At 44.0% G+C, this 24618-nt stretch overlaps 1 protein-coding gene and 1 long non-coding RNA gene across 7 annotated transcripts in view; one reads left to right on the forward strand and one right to left on the reverse strand.

Annotated features, from left to right (window-relative positions):
- The first annotated feature begins 2581 nt into the window (after window positions 1-2581).
- LOC120101833 (uncharacterized) lies at window positions 2582-4896 on the forward strand. Its single transcript, XR_015684912.1, has 2 exons — window positions 2582-2840; window positions 3601-4896. It is a non-coding gene; the product is annotated as an uncharacterized LOC120101833 (long non-coding RNA).
- Window positions 4315-24618, reverse strand: part of Gmeb2 (glucocorticoid modulatory element binding protein 2) — a 38178-nt gene continuing 17874 nt past the window's right edge. Inside the window, exons 3-10 of one of the 6 annotated variants that reach the window (XM_087654702.1) lie at window positions 19670-19767; window positions 18862-18984; window positions 12697-12800; window positions 11372-11529; window positions 8731-8802; window positions 8360-8497; window positions 8008-8130; window positions 4315-7343 (exon numbers count right to left, since the gene is read on the reverse strand). In XM_087654702.1, the coding sequence (XP_087510828.1) occupies window positions 6703-7343; window positions 8008-8130; window positions 8360-8497; window positions 8731-8802; window positions 11372-11529; window positions 12697-12800; window positions 18862-18984 (1359 nt within the window). In that variant the 5' untranslated portion in view covers window positions 19670-19767 and the 3' untranslated portion in view covers window positions 4315-6702. 6 annotated transcript variants of the gene reach the window in all.

Consider the following 24618-nt stretch of genomic DNA (forward strand, 5'->3'; position numbering starts at 1 on the left):
ATTAGGTAGAACTACTTGGAAAGGATGAGGAGATGCAGCCTCACTGGAGGAGGTGTATCACTGGAGGTGGGCTTTGAAGTTTCAAAAGTCCATGCCAGTTAGCTCTCTCTGCTTCTTATTTGTGGATAGAGATGTAAGCTCCCAGCTACTGCCTCTGCACCATGCATGCCTGCCTGCCTGACTGACTGCCTCCCTTCTATCATACTTTCTATCACCATGGTCATGGACTCTAATCCTCTGTAACCATGAGTCCCAAGCTAAATGTTTTCTTTTATAACTTGCCTTGGCTACGGTGTTTTGTCACAGCAACAGAAAACTAAGGTAGCAGCAGTCAATGACAGAGAAAAAATATAATAAAAATATGTTTCCCTGACAAACTGTAAGCAGATTTTTTTTCTTTTTTTCCTCCAGTGCTGGAACTGAAGTAGGAGCTTGTGCATACTAGACAAATATTCTACCCAACAATACTTCCAACCCACAATCTTTTTAAATTTTAAACTTCAATGTTCAAGTGCAGTTTTTATTGGTTGATTGGTCGGTTAGTTGATTGGTTGGTTGGTTGACTGGTTGGTTGGTTGGTTGGTTGGTTGGTTGGTTAGTTGACTGGTTGGTTGGTTGGTTAGTTGACTGGTTGGTTGGTTGGTTGGTTTGGTTGATTGGTTGGTTGGTTAGTTGACTGGTTGGTTGATTGGTTGGTTGGTTAGTTGACTGGTTGGTTGGTTGGTTAGTTGACTGGTTGGTTGGTTGGTTGGTTTGGTTGATTGGTTGGTTGGTTAGTTGACTGGTTGGTTGACTGGTTGGTTGATTGATTGGTTGGTTGACTGGTTGGTTGATTGGTTGGTTGGTTTGTTGAATGATTGGTTGATTGGTTGGTTGGTTGATTGGTTGGTTGACTGGTTGGTTGGTTGGTTTGGTTGATTGGTTGGTTGACTAGTTGACTAATTGGTTGGTTGGTTGGTTTGGTTGACTGGTTGATTGATTGGTCGGTTGGTTGGTTGATTGGTTGGTTGGTTGGTTTGGTTGATTGGTTGGTTTGAGAGAGCTTCTCACTATACAGCACTGGCTGGCCTGAAACTTGCTATGTAGACCTAGCTATCCTGGAACATACAGAGACCCACCCGCTTCTGCCTCCCATGTGCTGGACTTAAAAGTGTGTGCCACCATGCCTGGCAAAGGTGAAGAAAAAAAAAACTCTTTAAAAATATTAAGATAAATGAGAAGATAAGCCATAATCTGGGAAAGATACTTGTAGAAAATTAATCTGATGAAAAGATTTAATAAAAGGCTAATATCTGCCCCATCTTCAGTCTCAGTAGTTGTGAAACACTGGGTTTGATTCCCTACCACTGTGCCCTCTATCCCACCCTATTCCCTACCCCACCCCACCCCCCCAAAAAAAGAAAAAGAGAAAAGAAAACAGAAGCCTCAATTAACAAAATGGACCTAGATGAAAATAGGCAAAAAAGGAGCTGGAGAGAGGACTGTGGGTAAGAGCACCAGCTGCTCTTCCAGAAGATCCAGGTTTAGTCCCCAGCACCCACATGGCAGCTCACAATTGTCAGTAATTCTGTGGGCCCCTGACATGCTAGTGGTGGTGTTCATATACATAATAAAAATAAATAAATCTTTTTTTAAAAAGTAGACAAAAGACCTGACACTTTCTTGAAGAAAGGAGGAAGTATGGGCACATAAGAAGGTCTTATAAGGAAGAAATAGCTCAGCAATTAAAACTTCCTGTTTTTGCAAAGGATCTGGATTTAATTCACAGCTTCGCATCAACCACATGGCAGCTCACATCTTTGTTTGGTTTCCCTTGGTTTAGGTTTTTGAGACCGGTGTTGCCTTAGCTGTCCTTGAGAGCCACCTGCCTCTGCCTTCTGAACGCTGGGATTAAAGGTATAAGCCACCACCAACTGGCTTGACAACCATCTTTTAACTCCAGCTCAGGGTATCTGATGTCTTCTTCTGACACTGCAACACCAGGCATGGATGTGTTGTGGATACATACGTGTAGGCAAAATGCTCATACTCCCTAAATATAAGAACCAATGTTTTTCTTTTTTTTTTTTTAGACCAGGCTGACCTCCAACTCAGAGGATCTGCCTGTCTCTGCCTCACTGAGATTAAAGGCGTGTGCCACTACCATCAAGCCCAAGTCTTCTTTTAAAAAGGAGTTCTGTGTCATATGCCATCGTGCAACTGCAAGTTAAAACAACCGGGAAGGGTGGTGAGATGGCTCAGCTTGTAAAAGCGCTTGTTGTTGTTGTCAAGCCTGACAACCTGAGTTCTATTTCTGGAACCCATACAAAAGGTGGAGAGAACTAATTCCACAAAGCTGTCCTCTGACCTTCACATGCACACAGCACACGCACCCCAGCATACATCATGCACACAGACATCATCATTTTTTAATAGGGAAGTTGAATGTGGTGGCACATGTCTGTAAAGCCACAGGAGAGGCAGGAGAATTACAAGTTCGAAGCTATCTTGGGCTACACAGTGATAAAAATCTCAAAACAAACAGAGAAACAGTGTGATGCCACCTACACCTGTCACAATACCAAAGTCCAAAATGCTAAGTAGATGACATGGAGTGAGGATGTAGGTCAACAGCCAGCCACACTCATTGCTGGTAGAAATACAAAATGATACAGCTGTGCACCAGAAGACAGTGACGATTGCTTAAAGAAAGTTTCTGCATGATCCAGCAAAGGTTATATATTCAAGAAAACTGAAAAAACATGTCCTCCTTCAGCAGGCAAATGGGAAAGCTACAGTCTATCCAGCTGTCACTCAGCACCATCCTCTGTGGACTCTGCTTCAGAACACTGCAAGCTTGAGTGAGTAGACTGCTCCCCTGATCTCCAGTCTTTCTTCTTGCAGTCTCTTCCAGCAAGTAGCCAGAACTGTCTCTAGGGACTTCTCTGTGGGGGCACAGGAAGTTGACCCTTCTGAGTTTGTAGGTTTGTATTCTGCAGCTGGTGACTGCCACAAATGTCAGAAATAGGTGTCAGAAGGGCTGATGAAGGGACATTCCCCTTCCCCAGAGGCAGAAAATGGTTCTTTGATAATATTGGAACCAGAACGACTGCAGAGAGTAACAGTGGCCTGAGAGATATAGGGGTGTGGCTTTGTGAGGAGGGTATATCTGAAGTGAGATTGCAGAAAGGTGGCCTGAGCGACAGGTGGATGGTGACATCCTTCCTAGAGATAAGAAACAACGGGGGCTGGTGATATCCTTCTTAGAGACAAGAAACAACAGGAGTGAACAGGTTTGGGGAAGAAAGTAGGAGTTCTGTTTTGGACACATTAAATCTGAGTTGTGTACAGATTTTCTACAGGATCATAGGAATGCTGGAGACAGGGAGTCCATGAATGTGACGATAGGAAGGACCCACTGCCCATCGATTGGCTCTATTGCAGTGGAGCATACTCATGAAAGAACACTGAATCACAGCAAGTCTTTAGATGGGATGTAGATATTTGTTTAGGTCCCCCTTAGGAAGTCACACACCTATCAACACCCTCCTCAAGGAAGCCTGTGCCTTACCCAACTTTAATTAAGTGACATGACATGCTATCTGCCTCTCTGTTCTGTAGGATGTAGGAAAGGCCTACCTGTGGTCCCCTAGGAATCATAATACCAAAGAGTTTACAGTGCTGAAGAGGATCTCAAACAAGCCAGGCAAGGGAAGAACATGGCTAGCTGGACAGCGATGGCCTCTCCCAACCCTCTAGAGAAGTTGCCAGAACTTCAGCACTGGGACAAGGTGAAGGTTACTTTAGCTTTATTCTCATCTTGTTCCACACTCCTAAGAGCTCTGCGATGTCTGCCTTGACTTGTAAGTAGTAAATCTCAGCTGTTTCTGAGCCACCCTGTCTGCACAGTCTGATGCATCGACGGGGAGGCTCACAGAGAGATGCCTAGCACCGATGCTACACACCTGCATTCTGAGCTGAACACAAGTCAAATGGTACCTACTGTAGTTATTAAAACTGTTTGAACAGGAAGTGATGGTGTACACCTTTAATCCCAGCACTCAGAAGACAGAGGCAGGTGGAATCCCTGTGAGTTCCAGGCCAGCCAGGTCTATGTAGAGAGACCCTGTCTCAAACAAACAAAAACAAAAAGCCACCACCACCAACAAAAAACAAAACCAAAAATCTGTTTGTCTTCAGGACCCAGACCATAACTGGACTCAGTGGGCAGATGTGTCTGAAGGACCTGAAACAACGCCAGCACTGTCACAAGGGGCATGGTTTTACAAGTTAAATTTGGTTTCTTCATAGTTTTCATTACAAGAGACAAACACACAAATTATAAAAGTGTTTTTATTTTAAATCAAAGTACCAAGCAGATACTTGCTAAACAACATACAAAGTAGAACTCAAAGAACTCAAACTTGCCCTTTTGCGTGCCTCCTGGGCAGGCATGGAAAGGAGCTTGCACCCTCTGCAAAACCAAATCCTGTCCTATTTTCTCAGAAAACCAAACTGAAAGCAGCCACAAGCACCCGTGTTTGCATGTGGAGGGGGAAGACCTTCCTTTCTGGGTTCTGAATGGCCCAACAAGCAGGGAAGCAATAGGAGTCAGGAGGAACCAGAGAGGCAGGTATAAACACGTGGTAGGGCAGTGATCACACTTCCTCTCCCAGAATTGAGGGTTCCATGCAGATGGGACTATTGGGCCTTCGCTGACCTGCTAGAAACGGCCTTGGAGGACCTGAAACAACGCCAGCACTGTCACAAGGGTCATGGTTCTACAAGTTAAACTGTAGACAACCTCTGAGGATACTAGGAAGGAGTGATAAGAACTAATTCTGAAGCTGATTTGAGAATTATTTTTGTACGGCTCTGAAATAAACTTCACCTTCCAGTATCTCTAATGCTCAAAGGGGCAAGGGCCAAAAATATTTCAACCTTGCTCTTTTGAAGAAAGGAAACTGGCCCACATCCTCAAAAGCAAATGACATCTGGGGCTTGTGCCAAGGAAAGGCTCTTGGTTCCTAGGGCAGGAAGGTTTTATTTGTGACATTAGTCTGAGGTTGTAGAGGAGGGACTTCAAGGAAGTACCCACTCTGCTGATCCTCCCAGTGTCCCTAGAGTCATACAGCTGCATATAACAGGACTTGTAACTCAATGAAGAAAAACAAAACAAGTTTTTAAAAAGGAGTATATACATAAACAGGTAAACATCTGCCAAAACCAGCTGATTCGTGGCCACAGTGAACAGTGATGTAACAGAGGGGATACAAGAACCTCAGTAGCTTGACATAGGGTGAGAGCGGGGGCAGGAAAGGGCCCAATCACAGCAAAGGTGTAAAAGGAATCTGGGCGCTCAAGGGGGATGTATGGATGGAAGGACAAGGTAACCTTCAAAGCAGTAAAGTGGGACAGTGGTCCCTTCCTGCTGTGGGGCCCCTGAAAGGAAAGCCTTCAGTTGACAGAACAGGAGATTCAAGAGGCACCTTAGGACTATCCCAGGACATCCCTTACCAAGAGGCCAAAACTTTGTTCCCTGAAATCGTTTGGCTCCAAGAACTCTGGCCTAGGTCATCCCTAGCATGGGCCCAAACCTAGACCCATAAAAACTGCCTGAAGACAGCCTTCTGTGGACATTCTGGGTCCTGTCTTCCAGCTGACCAGCCCACTACTCTAAACAGCCTTACATACCCTGGAACTCTCAGGATAGAGACACTGAATATTGGCCAGAGAAGCCCAGCTCTATCTCCAAGAGAGTTGGGGGCAGGGGGAGCAACTATAGGGGAGTACAAGAGTCGGCTGCACACAGGGAGTCATTGAGCTACCCCAAGTCTCAAGGCATACCTCCACAAAAATCTTCCAGAGCTTTGTCTCAGGGAAAGACACTACTTAAGACCTCTAGCACCTGGCTAGGTGTGTATATATCGGTGCTCTGGGTCCCTCCCAGAACTGACTCAGGAGCCTAGGCACTCAGCATTGTTTTGGTTGAAAACACTATAATTGATTTTCCCCCCCTAGAAGGCTACTAAGCGATTTACTTAAAAACACCTGCAGCCCATGTGCAAAAGGGTCTAGAACATGCCAGGTCCATGAGACCCCTTCACCACCTGAGTGCCTATGGGGTGAGGGATGGGGTCCTGGCTGGGGTCTGCACTTAGCCCCAGGGCATGTTCCCAACAGTGAAGGAACATGGACACTGGCCATACTGAACCAACAGAGAACTGTGGGAAGAGACCAAATCCATAGGATCTATGGCTTCCACACTCAGGCATGCTGCCTAAGACATGTGTCAATAATGTCCCAGCAGGCTCAGCCCCATGGGGGTGCAGGCACTAGGACCTATGGTTAGCTGGGCTCTGGTGCTGGCTCTGTAGCTGTACCAGAAGCACCCAGGCCTCCTCCTGGTCAGTGACCCTCTGGTTCCTGCTCAAGGCCCAATGTGTAAACAGGATTAATAAGCAACAGATGGAAAAGAGTATTTCCCACAAAAAAAGGGGAGGAAGTTTATAAGTTGAAGACAGATTTTCCAGGTTCCTGGCAACATTCTGCCCCCTTTTCTTCTCTTGATTCATCCGGCAATCCTCTCTTTGGTTCAGCCCATCAGACCTGCTTGTGCTGAGCCAGCCCTATGGCCTGTGTCTGTAGTGGCCTCTGCCTGCAGCGGCCTGAGGAGAGGCAGTCAGCCAGCCCATGTTGGAAGGATTTTAGCCTCCCTGCCAGCTACTTCTGCTCATGGTCCTCTGCTACAGCGGCCACCTCAATAGTGGCTGTGTGTTCCTCAGGTCCAGTAGCAGCTGCTGTAGGCATTGTCACAATGGTGCTGCCTGCAGGTGATGCCTGAGCCACATTCTGTAGTGTGGGTCCCAGGCCAGGCAGGGTGAGCAGCTGCAGGGGGCTGACCACCTTTAGTACTGTGCTGCCATCCTGCATGGCAGCTGTGCTCAAAACTGTGAGGCTGGATGTGTCCGGATGAATCTCTACTGTGCTGGGGAAGGTAGAGCCAGAGGAGGCCAAAACTGTGTAGCCTCCAAGCAGTGGGGAGGCCGGTGAACTGGCTGGGGCAGCTTGAGGAGAGCCCTTGCCCAGGACAGTGGAGGGCAGTGTAGATACTACTTTGCCAAGTGGCACACTGGTCAACTGGGACATAGGCATTCCTGGGCCAAGTGCAATCTGTGCAGACTGTGTAAGCACCTGGGAAGCCATAGCAGCTGGTCCAGATGTAGCCCGTGCAAGACGGGGCCGCTTCATAGGGGATGGCAGGGAAACTGGGGTCAACGTCATGAGCACATTGCTAAGGTGCTGGGACTTGTGCTTCAGTTCCTTGGCACGGCGGCGATGTTCATCACACTGCTGTTCCAGGGCTGCAGGAAACACACAGCATCACCACAGAGAACAGGGATGGGGACAGATGGTATTCCCACAGGGAAAATGCAGATCATAAACCAACAGCAACCGATGACTAGAGGGCTGCTTGCCAAAGGAAAGGTTGGCAGCAATGGGTCCTTTAATGGCCCTCAGGATGACCCAAGACCCCAGTTCCAAAGTAGAAGTGCTTAAAAAAACCTTCCCCTCAGCACTAATGTGTTCTAGTGAGTTTCACATGAAGGTTGTTGTTAGACCAAAGCAACCAAGTAAAATGCCTATTCACACACACACATACACACACACACCCGTAGGGCACACATTAAAGTAAAAACACCAGGGAAAACTTATTACTAATATACCAACACCACAGGAGAATCCAGCTCTGGCCGGAGCAGGTATTTTTTTTTTTCCATTTCCCTGTCCTATTCCTTTAAATAACTTGGTTCATCACAAAAAAAGTCAGTAAACAGTGACCTGTGCTTTCTGTACTGACAAGTTCTGACTGCAGCCACTAGAGTCTTACTGTTTTTCCATGTATGATGTCTAGTGTTGTTCTGACTTCTTAGTCCTATGCAGCCATGTCTCAGAAAAGTATATGGATGCACGACTAGAGAGGTGAGGCTACAGACTCCTCAAACCCCACAGGGCTGCTGGGCATACCTGCCAGGTCCCGTGCATACTGTTCTCGAGAACGATCCATCTGGCACTTGTGGCTGGCCAGTACCTTCTTTACCAGATCCAGCATGCCAAAGTTTTGCACGATGTTATTGAGGAGGACAGCATCTGAAAGGGACAATACCAACACTTAGTAAAAATCTAGGCTACTCCTAGAGCTCCTGAATTTCAGTGCTGGGCCGGCTCCTTATGGACCTCTTATGGAGGAGCCAACTCCAAAGACTCTCCTACTGACAACTCCCTTCAGCACAGTGGGGGCCTGTGTTCAGGTTCAGCTTCCATCCCAGCCACATGGCAGGGCCTGGGGCTAGCAGGAGGGAGACTCAGGCCCTCTCACCTCGGAGCTGTAGGGGCGGGTCCTGCACTCGCTGCTGCAGGCCTTTCATGGTTTCCTCCAGCTCCTGTTGAAATTCCTGTATGACTTCATCCAGTAAGCCCGCATCCTTCAGTCCCCGCCAGAATGCAAATGTGTCGTCTATGATGGAGAAAGTCAGGTAGACAGGATACAAATTGATGTACAGAGTAACTGACAACAAGAAGTAGTAAAGGATATCACCTCAGGAGATCAGCACATAAAGCACTGAGTTCCATATAGCCCATAATTTAGCAGGTCAATGGCTGGATCCTACACCCAGCTAGGATCAGATCATGGGTAGATAGTTCCTGCCATGGGCCCACCCATAATCCCGAGAAGCTGAGGGAATATACCTCCAATGGTTGTGGTCCAGTCACCAGGGTCCTCACAGGTCTCTATGGTGATGGTGGCAGGTGAGCCATTCACTGTGGGTAAGGCAGAGCTGTGAGTGAGTGTTACTCTACACTATAGCCCCCAGGACTTTAAGTTCTGATAACCCTTCTAAGGCTTCATTTGAATCCTTCTTTGCCACCCATTTCCACAGAACTGATAAGCACAATACACTAGTATTGCTCTACTTCACACAAAGTACTGAGTTTATTTTCAATCACAGTTAAACACACAAAGAACAGGAAACACCCTCTGAGCCATCATTCAACTTCAGCAGATCCCAACATTTTGCTCCTCTAGTTCTATATGCAAGTCCTTGCAACTGAACCTTGGGAAGGAAACAGGTGTGGAAACTCTCTGCCCACCTTGCCCCTCTCTCTGCCCTATGGGCCATCTCATCTAAATTTGACTGATGCCAGAGCAATCCTAGGACTCATCATATTTCCAATTTTTTATATTAAAAGAGAGACAAACCATCCACTCGAGTATATCACCAAGTACATTTCTGATACCTACAAACTCAATGAACATATAGTTCGTGCTTGGAGGTTCTGGAGTTTCTGACCAAGGCTTCATGCACAGATCTAGCACAGAGGCAGACTCAGAAGCAGGCATATTCCAGAAGCTTTCCAACTGGCCTACTACTCATCAATGTTGTAATGCTTGAGTCATGTATGCATGGAATCAACTGAACAGAAACACCTCTCCATAGCCATATGATATTAAAGCCAAAGACTCATAGAAATCCTAAGCTAAAACACTTAATAACCAGAAATGCTAAGTCCTAACCCCAATTCTGACTTTCCTAGGCACGGCAGCCTTGAGTAGGGGTGCAGGAAGCCTCTTGTTCTGTCAGGAGACGGCACTAGCAGCTCCTATTTGTCCTGGCCTGTTACCTACAACCAATGTTCTTTTTTCAGGAACCACTACTTATTGACTATTTACTGTAAAAGCTATTCTATACATTTCTTTTTTCCATGAGACCTACAAAATACTCCCATGAAATTGGCATGCCAGTTACCGTTTCACTAAGGCTTGCAGGAATAAACTAATAAATGTCCTTCCAGTCATGATGGAGCTACCCATTGATAAACACACCATCAGTTGGAAACACTACAAGGTTGAAAATGCATTAAATTTACTTATCCACCAGATCTCATAACTTCATAATCTAGCTAACTTCAAGTGTACTTAAAACATGTCACTAGCCTCTGAAGGGCTATGACTAATTTTAATAAGGGAAGCCAAATCAGCCACTAAGACCTGGACCACTCACCCCCCACACTGCCTTTTGTTTTGATGTGTCCCAGAAGAGCTCTGCCCTGACCTCCTAATACATCTGGTGCTTTTGGTCCAGGAAAGAGCTAAGCAAAGACACTTGTCAGATCATGGTAAACCATAAACATGGACTAAGGACAGAGCTAACAAAGTCCAGTCCCTGATCTATGACCCTGGGTGACCCTAGGCTTCTGAAGAGGAGAATACAGCACTGCCAGAAGAGCTGAACCCTAACACTGACTCTGCCAAATCTTCACCAACTAGTCTACAACAAAGCACTTTAAAGAACACAGAAGGAACTCATAGGACATCACTCTTCCCCAGCCCCAGATGAGGCTCAATTGGCCTGGTTAAACAGAAAGGCCACAGATCCCTGATCACTTGGAAGTACATGTCAGCTTAACACTGTGGAATGAGAGCTAAGTGACACTGCCAAGAAAGAGAAAACAGCTCAGTTTTACCAAGTAACACAAGGAGCTTAAAACCCAACTTCATTCTCACGTTTACAAAAATCCTCTCTCAAAACTGGACAGAATTCTAGAAAACTGCAGGGCTGCAGTAGTGCATGCCCTTAGTCCCAACACTTGGAGGCAGAGGTAGGTGTGTCTGTCTCTGTGAGTGTGAGGTCAGCATGATCTTCTGGGTTAGTTCTAGGATGGCCAGGGCTACACAGAGAAACCCTGTCTCAAAAAACTGTGAGGGGAGGGGATATACAACTCTGAAGGATAGATATCAACAGAGAGGAATATCCTGAATTGTCACCCAAAATCAAGATGGCAGGAAAGACCTGCATCTAAGTACCAGGAAGAGATCTGAAAAAGACAGTTTTTCAAAGCACCACGGAAAATGTATCTCCAATCCGGGCAAACCTTGAGTGGGAGAGAACAGGCTTGGGAACATAGGCCATCCTTAACCATTCTTTGTATCTCTCTATATGTGAATTACTATTTTAAAATGAAAATAACAGAAATTCTTTAGGATTCCCTATGAACAGACAGGTAGCAGTGGTATGTGCCTGTAATCCCAGCACTCAGGAGGCAGAAACAGACAGATCTCTGTGAGTTCAGGGGCAGCCTGGTTTACAGAGTGAGTTCCAGGACAGCCAGGGCTACACAAACCCTGTCTTGGGGAAAAAAAAAAAAAAAGATTCCCCATTAGCAAAACCAACAAGTTCCCAGACGTGTTTTCAGGAAGGGTACAAAGAAGGCTGACCTAACACTATAGGGCCCCATGTGGAAGGGAACACAGAAGGTGTATGGCAACCAGAGAGGACTGGTCAGGACAGCTGCAAACTGACCTGCAAGACTGGTAGCCTCTTGCACCTACCATCAGCTGCAGCTGGTGTGAGCGGGATGTACTCTGTGGATGTTGGACTGCTCAGGGACACACGGGCCCCTGAGAGGTCAATCTTGGTGCTTCGGCAAGTATTAGAGCAGACCTTGTCATGCTGGTAGAAGTCTAGCTCCCCAGAGTCCATGATCTTCCTGTAGAGAGGCCAGAGCAGTTCGGGTGAGACCTAACTGAAAATACCTCTTTCAACTGTCTAACTGCAGGGGCCAAAGTTACCAACTGGTTCCACTGAGGTAGAATATGGGCTTGACTGCACAAAGCTCAATATAAGTGCAGAACAGGTGACACAGCCACCCCAGGCCACCCACGCAGCATTCCTTCCACAGGAGGAAGATGAAAACACTAGCTAGCTAGTATCTAAATTGTGAGTATGGACCTAGGAAGCAGACCCACAGCTAACATAGGTGGGGAGTGGCTCAGTACTGAAGAAGAGAGGTAGGAATCATTTCCAGCCTTAGCTCTGAGAAGGAAAGAAAGGGAGTTGCTCAAAGCTTTAGACAATATCTAAAGCTATAGTCACTTATTCTCACTTACCAGGGTCTTCCCTTCTAAATACTTCCTCTTTCCTCTTTGAGGTCTTGGATTAAAACTCAACCAGTTTCAACAGCCTATTATAACCCATAAACAGAAAGGTAAAAGGTCTAGCCATACTTAGCCTATGGGCAGTGCTGACCTGAGACAATTCTCACATACCCCCCTCAGCCTGCAATCTCAACAGCTATCCCATCAGACATATCCTAGGGAACAGAGGGGATCTCGGAAATACAAGGCTAAGAACTATGAGAAAGTTTCCAGAGCTGAGTTCTCTGAGGCTAAATTCTGACCACTTTGACAGAAAACAGATACCCGAGGAAGTGGCTACTTAGGAAGTGATGTGGCACTGTTGCTGCAATACTCCTAAGGGAGCATGCTAAATTCCAGACACACAGAAATGGGTATGGCTCTTGGGTCATAAAGAATGTGAGCCTGACATGTCCTAAGTACCTGTGCACTTTGCAAGGGATTTTAATGAAAAGTAATAAAAAGACAGAAGTAAAGGGTGGCATAAAGGACTGTTAAAAAATTAAGCTTAAATATCTATCTATGTACAAATACCAGATTATATCCTTAAGTTTTAATAGTGATATATTCAAAGTATATACACACACATCATCATCACCATTACCATGAAGTAAAGAATTAGTGGAAATTAAAATAAACTTAACCAAAATACCTCGTGTCCAAAAATCTAAGACCAGATGGAAGAGCAGTGGCTGCGAGCCCTTGAGCCCTCCCACCCCTCACGCTGGTCAGATGCCCACCTGAGCATGATGCCGTTCATCCGGATGGCTCTCTTCCAGTCCTTCAGGGTAGACTTCCCTGCCAGATGCACAAACTCCTTTGGGCTGATCACATGTTCATCGTACTAGAAAGAAACACAGTAGAGGACCTTCTCAGCGTGACACAGGCCTGGTGAAACTGTAGCACAGCCTGTTCTCCCTTCCTGCTCCCGCCTGCACTAGGGGTTCACAATAAGGAAGAGAACTATAGATCTATGAGCCACAGGCCTCAGTGTAGAGCACTGACACAGTGTTCTATTGGAATATCCCCAGCAGCCAGTTCTCCACCTGACACTTGGCATGCCATAGCCCCACAAAGGTGTGTTATGTAGGAGATGAGGGGCAGACCACAGCAGAGAAGAAAGCTTTTGTATTCTTCTACAGAAAAGACACAGGAATCTCCTTCTTGTAAATAATTTATTCCTTTAGTGATATGCACCCATATCACATCAGAAAAATGTGATATTAATCAAAACACAAGCATACAGCCTGCCTATGGATGACGCTTTGCCTAGATGGACCCACTAAGAAGCCATAGAAATGCAAACTGCACAGTGTTGTGTTTACAGTGCTCATACATGTCCACCTCAAAGTCAGGAGAATCACACTGTTGACTCAATAGTGTTCTGTGGTTTGGTAGGGCAGAAAGCTTAGAAAAGTAAAACATACTATTCATTTTTGTTAAGCAAACACTGACTAGAAACAAATAATGAAAATAAAGTTCAGATGGACTAGTTTCTGCAGGTAGCATGGTTATAACTGTCATGACCATCTGCTGGTGGAAGTGATTGATGTGCCTGATTCCCTGAGAACCAGTGCATCTCTTGTATCCATAGCAACAGGAAAGAACTCTCTTCACACTGCCGATCAGAGCAGCACTGGAAGACCACTGTAGTGACCAGCATCCAGCCCTTCATCCTGCAATTACCTCTGCTCATCTGACCTTGCCTTCCTGGCCTGATCCTGTTCATGTCTGTCACTCTGGTTCCAAGAACCTATTCTGTTTGCTCCCCTTTCCTTTCCTCACCTCATGTGGGATGATGGCTCACTCCATTCCTTTTCTTCATGCTCTGTGCTGGGTCTTGACTGTCAAGGGCACTAACCACTGGAGCTACTGTGCAGCTAGTATCCCCTTGTTGATTTATTTACTTGCTTTTTTGCATTTGAGAGAAGATCTTGCTGTGTGCCCCTGGCTGGCCTGGTAATTACTATGTGGTCCAGGCTGGTGTCAAGCCATCCTCCTGCATTAGTCTCTCGAATGCTAGAATTCCTATTAGCATTTGTACCATCCCTGGCTACCCAGCATTTCATCCCCTCAGTACTGTCCTTGTGTCTCTTACCCTCCTTTCCCCCTTATACCTATGTTCTGTCTGGGGTCTCTTTCCTCTACATGAAACATATTCAGAGCATTCTTTGGAGAAGGTATGCTGATGCAACTTAGTTTTGTCTGAAAATGTCTATTTCATACTTATGTTCAGGGATAGCTTTACAATGATTCTCTTGTACCATAGCGAGAATCTACCACTATACAGTCTCTGGCTCTACTTCATTGCCTTTCCGATTCTCCTGAGCAATCTCCCTCTGCTCTCTAGCCATTTTTATTAGGGGTGGGGGTACTTATTTGTTGGAGGTATGATCTCACTGTGTAGTCCTTGCTGGCCTAGAACTCTCTATGTAGACTAGGCTGACACTGAACTAAGAATTCTGCCTTGTCTCTGCTTCCTGAGTGTATTTAATATATACACCATCATATTAACAAGTTGGCTCTTGTTATTTTGTTTTGGGTATTGAAACCAAGGCCTCACACGTATTAGGCTACATCCTCAACTTTCTGACCATTTTAAGAATTTTTGACCCTGCTTTACTACGATGTTATCTATGGGATATTTGCATTTTATCTGATTTTATTTTTATATAATTTCAAACTTATGGAATTACAAGGATAATTTAGGAACTCCACTACACTTTTCTTCAGAATCAGAGCTATTTCACTAGACCCTTCTGTACCACTGCAACCTACAAAGATATGTATATGCATGTCATCTAGACTGGTGAGGCCCTTAGCCCTTGACCTCATAGTACACAGACACAGACACAGTACACAGACACAGTCACAGACACAGTAACAGATGCAGACATAGTGTACAGATACAGTACACAGACACAGACATAGTACACAGACACAAACATAGTACACAGACACAGTACACAGACACAGACATAGTACACAGACACAGACATAGTACACAGAAGTACACAAACAGACACAGTACACAGACACAGACATAGACACATAGTACACATACACAGACATAGGTACACATACACAGACATAGCATATATACACAGACATAGTATATATACAGACACAGTACACAGACACGGTACACAGACACAGACACGGTACACAGACACAGACATAGTACACAGACACAGACATAGTACACAGACACAGACATAGTACACATACAAAGACATAGTACACATACAAAGACACAGTACACAGACACAATCATAGACATAGACACAGACTAGGATCAAGGTACTCTGATACAATCATGAAACAGCTTCCCAGATCAGGAAATCATCAGTGTATTAGTGTCCAATTGCAGTCCATATCCAACTACACCAATTATCACAATTACAGCCTTTCTCCCTGTTTTGTCTTGATACTGAACTCAAACCAAGAATGACCACAAAGTTTATTAAATAAAGTCTTTCATAAAATCACTTCCCAAACTGCCTTTATCTTTTTTTCTTTTGCATTTTTTAAAGAGTATAGGTCAGGTTTTTATTTATTTATTTTTTTGAGAATTCATGTGTATGAGTGTTCTTCTTACATGTATGCATGTGAGTGAAACATGAACATGCCTGGTGTCTGAGCTGGTCAGAAGATGGCATAGGATCCCCTGGAACTAGAGTTATAGATATAGTTTTATATAGAGAGAGTTGCCATGTGGATGCTAGAAATTGAACCTAGATCTCTTGACTACTAAGCCATTTTACAATCTTGCTTTTGTTGCTATTTGACAGGATTTCTTTTTGATTTTTTGAGACATGGTTTCTTTGTGTAGCCTTAGCTGTCCTAGAACTTGTTCTACAAAGCTATACAGAGGTCAGGTGGGCCTTGAAATCACAGAGATCCACCTGCCTTGGCCTCCTGAGTGCTGGGATTAAAGGCCTGTGCCACTACCCCAGTTTTGTTTTGTTATTATTGTTATCTGTTTTGTTTTGAAAGCAGGGTTTCACTGTGTAGCTCTGGCTGTCCAAGAACTTGCTATGCACCCCACGTTAACCTGGGACTCACAGAGATCTGCCTGTCTCTGTCTTCATATGTTAAGATTAAAGGCATGTACTACCGTGTGTGGCTCTACAGGTTAGGTATTTTATTATAGTTCTGTCTCCCAATGTGTGTTTGAAGTTTGTCTCAGGAGTTTGTACACCTAGCCCACCACTCCTTCCATATTCGCTGGTGGACCTTCTCAGGAAATCGTGCTTCTCTCTATGGACATACCCAATAAAAGTAAGTGTACTTAATATAGATAAGAAAAATAACATGAAATGCATTGCAATAAACTTATCTTATTTCCTAGTCATTAGGCCATTGCCAAGGAGTCAGTAACCTCCAAGCCCCTTTCTTTCGGACACTGTATCCTAACTTCTGCTTTTTCTTGCAGCACCTCCCACAGACTATTTTTATAGAGAAAAAAAAAGTTGCATGCATACTATCCATATCCTCCACTACTTTTAAACTTACTGTTGGTAAAATAAAGATCATGACTAGCTTCCTATCAGCACTGAGTTATAACTTAAGGAAAATTAACAGAAAAATGCAGGAGGATCCTTACTACTGTCCAAGGTATCACTGATGAATAGAATCTAAAGAAACTAGTCAATTTTTTTTGGTGTGTGTGTGTGTGTATATACATGTTTATCCACATGTATGGAGGCCATATGTGGTTTGAATGAGAATATGTACCATAGACTCATATATTTGAATCCTCAGTCCCCAGTTGATAAAACTATTTGGGAAAGATAATGAGATCTGGCCTTCTTGTAGAAGGCATGGCATGGGAGCGAGGTTTCAAACACTCACACCACTACAACAACCTTATTCTCTCTCTCTCTCTCTCTCTCTCTCTCTCTCTCTCTCTCTCTCTTTCTCTCTCTCTCTCTCATTCCCTCCCTCCTTCCCTCCCTCTGCCATGACTATGACTTAGGATGGAAGCTCTCAACTGATGCCCTAGTGCCATGCCTCCCTACCTGCTGCCATATTCCCCACCATGATGGCCATAGACTCTAACCTTCTGGAACCATGAGCCCCAATAAATTCTTTCTGTTTAATTTAACATTAAATTATTTCAGATGGGAGCTTTTCTGTTTGTCTGGGAATCCTTTAGTCTTTCAAAAGACAGACTGCAGTCTTCTCTAATTATGAAGTCTCTAGTCTCCTTCCCTGCTGACAGATTTGCTATCTCTTTTCCTCCTGCTTTCACTTGCCGCTTTCTTATATCTATGAACTGAGCTTTGGATGAAGTCTTTGGTTCTACACTCCCAATCACTAACCTTCTCTTCAGCTATGTCTAATCTGAAACTGATCCCCCAAATATTTGGTTTTAATTCTACCCATTTCTAGATTTTTTTTTGTGTGTGTGTCTAATAGCTTATATTTTACTCATGTTCAGGTTTCTCTTTTATTACTGAGATAAATTATTTCGAGTCAGAAGGTGGCTCGGTTGGTAAAGTGCTTGTTGCACAAACATAAGGGATCTGTTTGGATCCCCAGAACCAACATAAAAACCTGGGTACAGTGGTACATGTCTGTATCCTAGTTATGAGCTATTCTGTGTCTACACATGCTCTCCCAGGGTACCTTGTTCCCTGTATCCAGTGCTCTGCTCTCCCAGGGTACCTTGTTCCCTGTATCCAGTGCTCTGCTCTCTTTATATGTGAGGCACTCTTCCCCTCCTTAGAATTTTGCAGAAATTACATACAGTAAAGGTGACTTCCTCAAAGAGGACTTTTCAACTATTTCTGTCAATTTTTGGGAGAAGTCAGGCCAGAAATTACTTAAAACTAAGTTCCTCTCTGATGGAGGTTCTAACCATACTGCCAGAGGCCAGTGTTCTAAAGAGCAAGATTCTACTCTCATTGCTTAAACTGGGGGTGCAAGCATTCTGTTCAGGGTGAACAGAGGAGGGCTGATGTCATGAATCCTATCAGTACCAATTTTAGAGAACAGCCCCTCCCTAAACACATTCCATGAGGAACCCCAAGTTTCACCTTCTTGCACCCAGCAGACAAAACTGAGATAACACAAGTCTCGAGCAAGAGCAAGACTCAGCATCAGTCTGTGTATTCTACCCACACTGGGGCCCTAGAACTGATGACCTTGAACTTTTGCCACCTTAAAATAGCTTTATGGTGGGATAGAGATGGTCAGTAGTTGAGAATACGTGTTTCCTTGCAGAGGACCTACAGTCAATTCCCAGAACCCACATGATAGATCACAATCATTCACAACTCCAGTTCCATGGGATGGGATGCCCTCTTCTGGCCTCCTCAGGAAATAGGCATGCACGTGGTGCACACACACACATGCAAGCAAAACATTCACACAAATAAAATAAAATAAATTAATTTAAACCAGCTTTATGAATACACCTTAGCGAGCTGTTTCAATATAAGATGAGTTTAGGTACTAACCTACCATGTTGCCAGAAAGGAAATACCTTTCCCACTCAACATTCCCTAGCTACTAAAAGAGTTTCTTCAGAGTATACTTTAGTCTGTCAAACAAAGCCACTTGCAACTCAGAGGCCATAGCTTCTACCAAATACCTAACAAAAATAATTGTACTTAATATAAATAAGAAAAATGACAAGAACTACACTGTCATAAACTTATCCTCCTTCAAATTAAGTATTTCTTCTCACTAACCTGTCTCTGTTGCTTCGCCTCAGCCAAAATTACTCTCGCTTTTCCTTACTACACTCATCAGTCCCGGAGATTATCTGTTGTGCCTCCTCTGTCTCCCCAGGCCCATGAGATTCAGCCTCCAGAGGAGTCCAGTGTAGGCGGATGCCACCCCCAACCCCCAGGCAGGAGGAAGTGCAGGTAAAGGTGTGCGCCTCACCTGACCCTCACCTGAACACATTTCACATTGATTCCAGGGCACACAAACTTCCTCCAGATGAGGTTAGCTCTGCTGTCTCCACAAGTGATGGGGTACACAATTTCAGCCTCTAAGTTCTCCCCCTCTTCAGCCATCTTCACTTCTCACAGACACATGGACAAGAGAAAGTAGAAACAGAAAATCAGTTATAAACTTTCCAGAGCATTTCCTACAAATGTGGAAAGCCACTACCAACCTGGAACCAACGAGAGCCAAGAAGGCCTGAAACAGAGCCCACAAGTAGGGGTTCCCATCAATCTCAAGGAGAATTTCAAATGAATTCACAAAACAGACTTAACTAGCTATCAATAACTTAACCACAATATTAATATAAACTCATTAAACAATGTTCAATTAAAGAACCATGTTAGAAGACAAATCAAGCTATGGTTGAGATACTGTTAGAGAAACAAGTCTTAGGTATCCCAACTCTTTAATCTGGATAACACAAGGGTTCACAGATATTAAAATCACTGACTGGTAGTCAGAGGAAACAGGGAGGAGATAGTAGCAAGACAACAAGTTCAAAAGAGAAAAAAAGCTAAAAGATTTGGGGTGACTCTTCTTTCTTTTTTCCATCAGTGGCTGGTTGAAGTAGCTCTTATTTCAGATGCAATGTGATCCTCCCTCTTAAGAAGAGGCAGGACCTGAGAACAGCCCAAACAAGGGCCTCGCTTGCCTTGGCTGCTACCTCAATTGCTGGACTGTCCTGCAACCAACCAAGTAGGCAGAAGGCAGCTTCCTACCTAATACAGCTTCCCAGCCAATAGGGTTTCCTACCTAACACGGCTTCCTTGAGCTGTGAGGAGGCTGTAAAGGCAGCAGCAGCTGCAGCTGCTGCATTTTCTGTTTCCATGTTATCTTCTGTCAAATCACCCCTGGTAGACAGAGAAAAAGAATATCAGAATCACCAAGTGCACACTTTGTAGCCTCTAGCATACCTACAGTGTGGAAGGATGACAGTCAGTATTGACACACCAATTATACTTTTCTTTTTTAAGATTTATTTATTTATATGTGAGTAAACCGTTGATGTCTTCAGACACACCAGAAGAGGGCATTGGATCCCATTACAGATGGCTGTGAGCCACCGTGTGGTTACTGGGAATTGAACTCAGGACCTCTGGAAGAGCAGCCAGTGCTCTTAACCACTGAGCCGTCTCTCTAGCTCCCAATTATACTTTTCTAACTTCATTCAGAAATCATGGTGGCTATATAGTCAGAGGAGAGTACAGACAAATGTCTATGTCATCACCCTCAGGAGAATAGAGGGTGCATTGTCTGTTCCATTTTTGTTTTCCTCCAGTGCCCAGAATGGCATGGACAAGCAAATCCAATGTGAGGAACTTACAGAAGCAACAAATGCTTATGTGGGAATTCAAAGCCCTTCTTTATCTCCTTAATAAAGTTTTCTACTTCCAATATAATGATTTCATATTGTTACCAAAGTTGCTAAAAATATAAAATTTATACAGCTTTAGAAATCAAACTGTTCTGAGCTATATACTCAGAAAATACAAAATTTTTGAAAAAAAAATTTATCTTGACCAACCCTTACCTTATACCAAAATAAATTATAAACAAACCAAAAGCAAAGGCAAAAGGTGAAACCACATATTACTGAAAAAAATTTTAAAAGGAGAAAATTAGTAGTAGTTATAAAGTGGTAACCATTTCTCTAATATACAAAGTCCAAAATCACAAAAAGGATACCTTTAGATTAAAAATTCAAAACACCTGAGGATGCCTCCCAGCCCAGAGTACCTACCTAACTAATATGTACAAACACTGGATTTGATTTTCCAGTAACACATAAAACTGGGCAGAAGGCAAAGGAACCAGAAATTGAAGGTCATCCTCAAAAATACAGTATATTTGAGGCTAGCCTGGGCTACAAGATCCTATTTCAAAATAAACAATCAAAAATAGAAGCCAGGGCCAGTGAGATAGCTCAGCAGGTAAAAGTCTTCTGACCTCCATATGTGCACTGTGTGTGTGTGTGTGTGTGTGTGTGTGTGTGTGTCTGTCTGTGTGTGTGTGTGTGTGTCTGTGTGTGTGTAGGGGGATCACTTTAAGTTCCAGAGAAGCCTAGTCTACTTGGCTTATCTAGGGTTACATATCAAGACCCCACTTCAAACGTCCTCCAAAATTAAAAAGAAATTAACAAATAAAATTAGGAGCTAGAGATATGGCTCAAAAGTTAAGAATACTTGCTACTTTTACAGAGGACCTTGGTTCAATCCCAGCACCCATATAGTAGTTCACAACTACCTATTACTTAAGTTCTAGGGGCTCCAGTGTCCTCTTCTGACTTTACTGGCACTGCATGTACATGATACACTAGAATACATGCAGGCAAAAGAAAAGACATGTATATACACATACAATAAAAATGTAAAACTCTGTCTCTGTTTTGTTTTGAGACAGGATCTCACTACGATGCTTTGCCTGGCTCACAGAGATCCACCTTCCTCTGTCCCCCAAATGCTGAGATTAAAGGTATACGTCATTACACTCCATAAATAAATAAATACATAAATAAATAAGATTAAGATCTTAGATTGGTGAGAAAGTCTGATGACCCGAGTTCAATCCCTAGAACCTATATAAAAGTGGAAAGAAGAACCAATTACTCCAAGTTGCTCTCTGACTTCCACACAAATACCATGGCACACTCACAATAAATTAAAAACAAAACAACAAAAAACCCTTTTAGTATGGGGGGAAAGACACCATAAAAAGTTTTTTTTTGTTGGTTTTTTTCTTTTTGAGACAGGGTTTCTCTGGGTAGTCCTGGCTGTCCTGGAACTCACTCTCTCGACCAAGATAGCCTCCACTCAGAGATCCACCTGGTAGTGGGCGTCACTGTTTTTCAGCCATGGTGAGCAGAATATTGTGGTGAATAGACATAAGCGGGCAAAGTTGCTTCCTGGGCTGGGATTAACGGTGTGCACCTCTACCACCCAGCCTTATAAACAACTTTTTAAGAGAGAACTCGAGAACAGTTGGAGGGCAATCTACTGAAGGCCAAGATCAGAGTCATCAGAAACCTGTGAGGAGATTGTTTCTAATTCCTAAGAAATGCAAATTAAAGAAAATGGTGAGGGCTGGGATGCTCAGTGGTAGAGTGTTTACCTAGTGTTACCAAGGACGTGGGTTCAATCTCCGGCACTGGGAGTAAAATGAGTGAAAAAGCACTTTCGCCTAGATGGTCCAAAGATGTATCTATCACTAAGATATTTGTGGGAGAAGGTTGATGGGCTGATAGTACAGGAGTGGAATGGCAGCATCTCAACATAGCTAGAAACACCAAGAGGGCACGTGTCATGATTTAGATACAAGGTAGCTGTTGAAGGCTTTGTTCCCAGTAGAGCTGTATTCAGAGCTGGAACTTTTGGGAGAAGTGACTGAGTCATGAAAGCTCTGACTTTATCAATTGATTAATCACTTGATGGATGATAATACGATGGCATTATTAAGAGGTAGTGGGAAGTAAAAGTCTAATTTAGAAAAGTAGATCATTAGGAGTATAGTCTAGAAGGATATAGCTGGTCCCTAGATCTTCCTGTCATTTTCTGTCTCCTAGCTGCCAGGGATGAGCAACTTTGCCCTGTCGAGTACATTTACCACAATATTCCACTTCACCATGGCTGAAAAATAATGAAGCTCACTATCCTGCTCTGAAACCACTGAAATCATAAACTCAAATCACCTCTTTTCCCTTTTAAACTGTTTCTCTCAGGTATTTGTTACAGTGAGGAAAAACTGATTAACAAGTAGTAGTAGTATCCCTCCCCCCCAACTAAAAACCCATGTGAGGGCACTGTGTCCATTACTTACAAAATACATGCCCTCTGACCTAGTATCCCCACTACTAGGAATCAATTCTACCCAGTATTTCCACTTAGATCTGTGCGGAGCCAATGCAAACTGCCTTAACCAGGAACCTTATCTATTCTGGAAACTGGGAGGCTATTCGGACAATCTTGGGAAAGTCTAGTATGACAGTGTTCATGACAACTGAATGTGGAGTATATGCACCTATCTGTACGGTTTCATTCGACATACACACTATCAGGACTAGCTGTGGGCATTCTTTTTATTCCCTTGATTTCCTTTATGACAGAGGTCTTGTAAGTGCTAGATCTCAGAAAGGGGACACAGAGCTCACAAATTCCCACAGTTCACCATAATCTACAGAAACAAGGACATGGGCCAACAAATTGAGTCAAGCTAGAGACAGTATTTGTCTGGCATGAAGCCAGGACCCAAAGGGTAATTTTTCAGCAGAATCTCAAAAGACTGTGAATCAGCCATGGAGAAGTGGCTTGCTTAGCACTCAAAGTGGGCTGTGGGCCCATGAGTTTCCTTCTGAGGCAGGGAATTGGGAGGTACCTCCAGCAGGGCCAAGGTTGGGGAAGACCTTTGGATCTTTAAACAGTGCACAGATATATCAGGTTCACATATTATAGAGGGCATTCTGGCAATAGAGTAAAGAACAGATTTTAGGGGTGGGAAACAGGCTAAGAAAACACTTATGGACAGGAAAAAGAACCTCAGCAGCAGGAAAGACTGAAGAACAAGGGACAAAAGCCAAGGACCATGGTACCAATAAAAGAAGACCTGAAGATAGGCTGTCTTAAGACTGCAGCACAAGAGTTAGTCCATGGTCCTGGGAAAAGAGTAAAGCAGAGCATGACAGAAAAAGTAACTGTGGGATACCCAGATAGAATCTGGTTAGGAGACTGCCAAGTGTCCACTCACAGAACCAGCACACAAATGCCTAGGCCCCTGGAGGCTTAAGAATACGCACAGGGAAACCTGCTTACAGGTCATACCTAGAAGCATCTTTCTCATAGCTCTGCAGCCAGGGCCCCTCATGGGCAGCCTTTATCCTACCTCCCAAGTGCTGGCTGTTATTAAAAGTGTGTACTACCATACCTCATTTGAGTTTACTGTGTTTAGGTTTTTTGCCGTTTGTTTTTTGAGACAGGTTCTCACTGTATCACTGTGTAGCCCTAGCTGGCCTGGAACTCAGAAGTCCATCTGCCTCTGCCTCTCAACTGCAGTTATTAATCAAAGGTCTGAGCCACACCAGGCAGTTTACTACCTCTGAACTTCACATGAATCACAGACGTGCCTTCTCTTGGTCCTCTTTTCTTTACTAACAGGTCTCTGGCATCCAGAGCTACTAGCAAGGCTGTGTAGCCTTCTCTCCTGTGGCTAGATGGTGTTCAGTCTACAAAATGTCCACAAACATTACCCAAGTGATGGGCAATTTTCTAAGCAAGTCTGCAATTCATCAGAGGTCAGTACTTGGCACAGACAAGGGATTCCTCAGTCAGAGCTTTTGTGAATAAGAGGGTCTTGGACAGCCTGCCCAGGGGTTAAGAGCTGCTGCTCTTCCAGTGAACCTGGGTTCAATCCCAAACACCCACAGGGAGTTCAAAGCTGTCTGTAATTCCAGTTCCACAAGATTCAACACTCCCCTTTGGCGTTCTACCCAAAAGGCACCCAAGTGGTACAAAGACATACATGCAGGCAAAACAGTCATATAAATATAAATATCCAAATGAAAATGAATAAGAGGGTCTCTAGGAAGATAAGGAAAACAAAGATAGTGTGGGATACAGATGATTCCTGGGAACAGCAGTTAAGGCCTAAAGCTAGGGTACCAATGTTTGGCAGCATCAGATATCCAGGCCCTGGAAATGCTGCCTACAATAGTA

Source organism: Rattus norvegicus, chromosome 3 (assembly GCF_021556685.1).
Source record: "Rattus norvegicus strain SHRSP/BbbUtx chromosome 3, alternate assembly SHRSP_T2T, whole genome shotgun sequence".
Taxonomy (NCBI): Eukaryota; Metazoa; Chordata; class Mammalia; order Rodentia; family Muridae; genus Rattus; species Rattus norvegicus.